Source organism: Mizuhopecten yessoensis, unplaced genomic scaffold (genome assembly GCF_002113885.1).
Source record: "Mizuhopecten yessoensis strain PY_sf001 unplaced genomic scaffold, ASM211388v2 scaffold8937, whole genome shotgun sequence".
Classification (NCBI taxonomy): Eukaryota; Metazoa; Mollusca; class Bivalvia; order Pectinida; family Pectinidae; genus Mizuhopecten; species Mizuhopecten yessoensis.
This window is the reverse complement of record NW_018407797.1, coordinates 309,400-310,997: the sequence shown is the minus strand read 5'-3', so window position 1 is coordinate 310,997 and position 1,598 is coordinate 309,400. Positions and strand designations below refer to the sequence as shown.

Below are 1,598 nucleotides of genomic sequence, written 5' to 3'. Positions count from 1 at the left end.
GCCATAAAGCTTTAAGATACCCCTCAAAATAAAATAAAGATATTCAAGGATCAATAAATGACCTGAAGTTGATAATAATAATAATCATAATTTGAGGTTCTTATATACCGGTTTATCACAACCTAGTTCGTAGGTCGTCTCAAAGCGGTTCACAAATTATTATCCGTCAGTTAACAGTTGCATCAAACTTCAGGAATTATACCCATGGATTTACCAGTAGAAACAAGCTTTAAACAGCAGGGGACCATGGAGTTGCCAGTAGAAACAAGCTTTAAACAGCAGGGGACCATGGATTTACCAGTAGAAACAAGCTTTAAACAGCAGGGAACCATGGATTTACCAGTAGAAACAAGCTTTAAACAGCAGGGGACCATGGATTTACCAGTAGAAACAAGCTTTAAACAGCAGGGGACCATGGATTTACCAGTAGAAACAAGCTTTAAACAGCAGGGGACCATGGATTTACCAGTAGAAACAAGCTTTAAACAGCAGGGGACCATGGATTTACCAGTAGAAACAAGCTTTAAACAGCAGGGGACCATGGATTTACCAGTAGAAACAAGCTTTAAACAGCAGGGGACCATGGATTTACCAGTAGAAACAAGCTTTAAACAGCAGGGGACCATGGATTTACCAGTAGAAACAAGCTTTAAACAGCAGGGGACCATGGATTTACCAGTAGAAACAAGCTTTAAACAGCAGGGGACCATGGATTTACCAGTAGAAACAAGCTTTAAACAGCAGGGGACCATGGATTTACCAGTAGAAACAAGCTTTAAACAGCAGGGGACCATGGATTTACCAGTAGAAACAAGCTTTAAACAGCAGGGGACCATGGATTTACCAGTAGAAACAAGCTTTAAACAGCAGGGGACCATGGAGTTACCAGTAGAAACAAGCTTTAAACAGCAGGGGACCATGGAGTTACCAGTAGAAACAAGCTTTAAACAGCAGGGGACCATGGAGTTGCCAGTAGAAACAAGCTTTAAACAGCAGGGGACCATGGAGTTGCCAGTAGAAACAAGCTTTAAACAGCAGGGGACCATGGAGTTGCCAGTAGAAACAAGCTTTAAACAGCAGGGGACCATGGAGTTGCCAGTAGAAACAAGCTTTAAACAGCAGGGGACCATGGAGTTGCCAGTAGAAACAAGCTTTAAACAGCAGGGGACCATGGAGTTGCCAGTAGAAACAAGCTTTAAACAGCAGGAGACCATGGAGTTGCCAACTACATTAAGGATCAACGTACCACAGCCATAAGCTGTAACTAAGGTTTAGAAACCGTTTTTTCCGACATGACTATAACTTTGTCAAATCATTTCTGAAAAGAAAATCATACCCTGCAGGCATTTTATTAGAAACGATAAAGAAGGATTAAACAAAATATAGATAAACAACAGTGTTGTGGGTGTAAGAATTCAGCAGGGCCAGAACGGATTTGAACCCTGGACATCAGATTGTTACACCATCACTCTAACCAATAGAGCTATCTGATCAATGGAAGTGTGTCCTGGCCCAACTGTGCTAGTTATTTTTTAATGGAAGTTAAGGGAAGGTTACTGTATATCGACAAAACCATATTACAATGGGACAGGGATCCT

General features: G+C 41.3%; 1 protein-coding gene across 1 annotated transcript; it reads left to right on the top strand.

Annotated features, from left to right (window-relative positions):
* Positions 1 to 204: 204 nt before the first annotated feature.
* On the top strand, positions 205 to 1,257 carry LOC110456897. The gene has a single exon (XM_021507937.1). It carries the CDS (start codon positions 205 to 207, stop codon positions 1,255 to 1,257), a length of 1,053 nt encoding a protein of 350 aa, XP_021363612.1.
* The last annotated feature ends 341 nt before the right edge of the window (positions 1,258 to 1,598 follow it).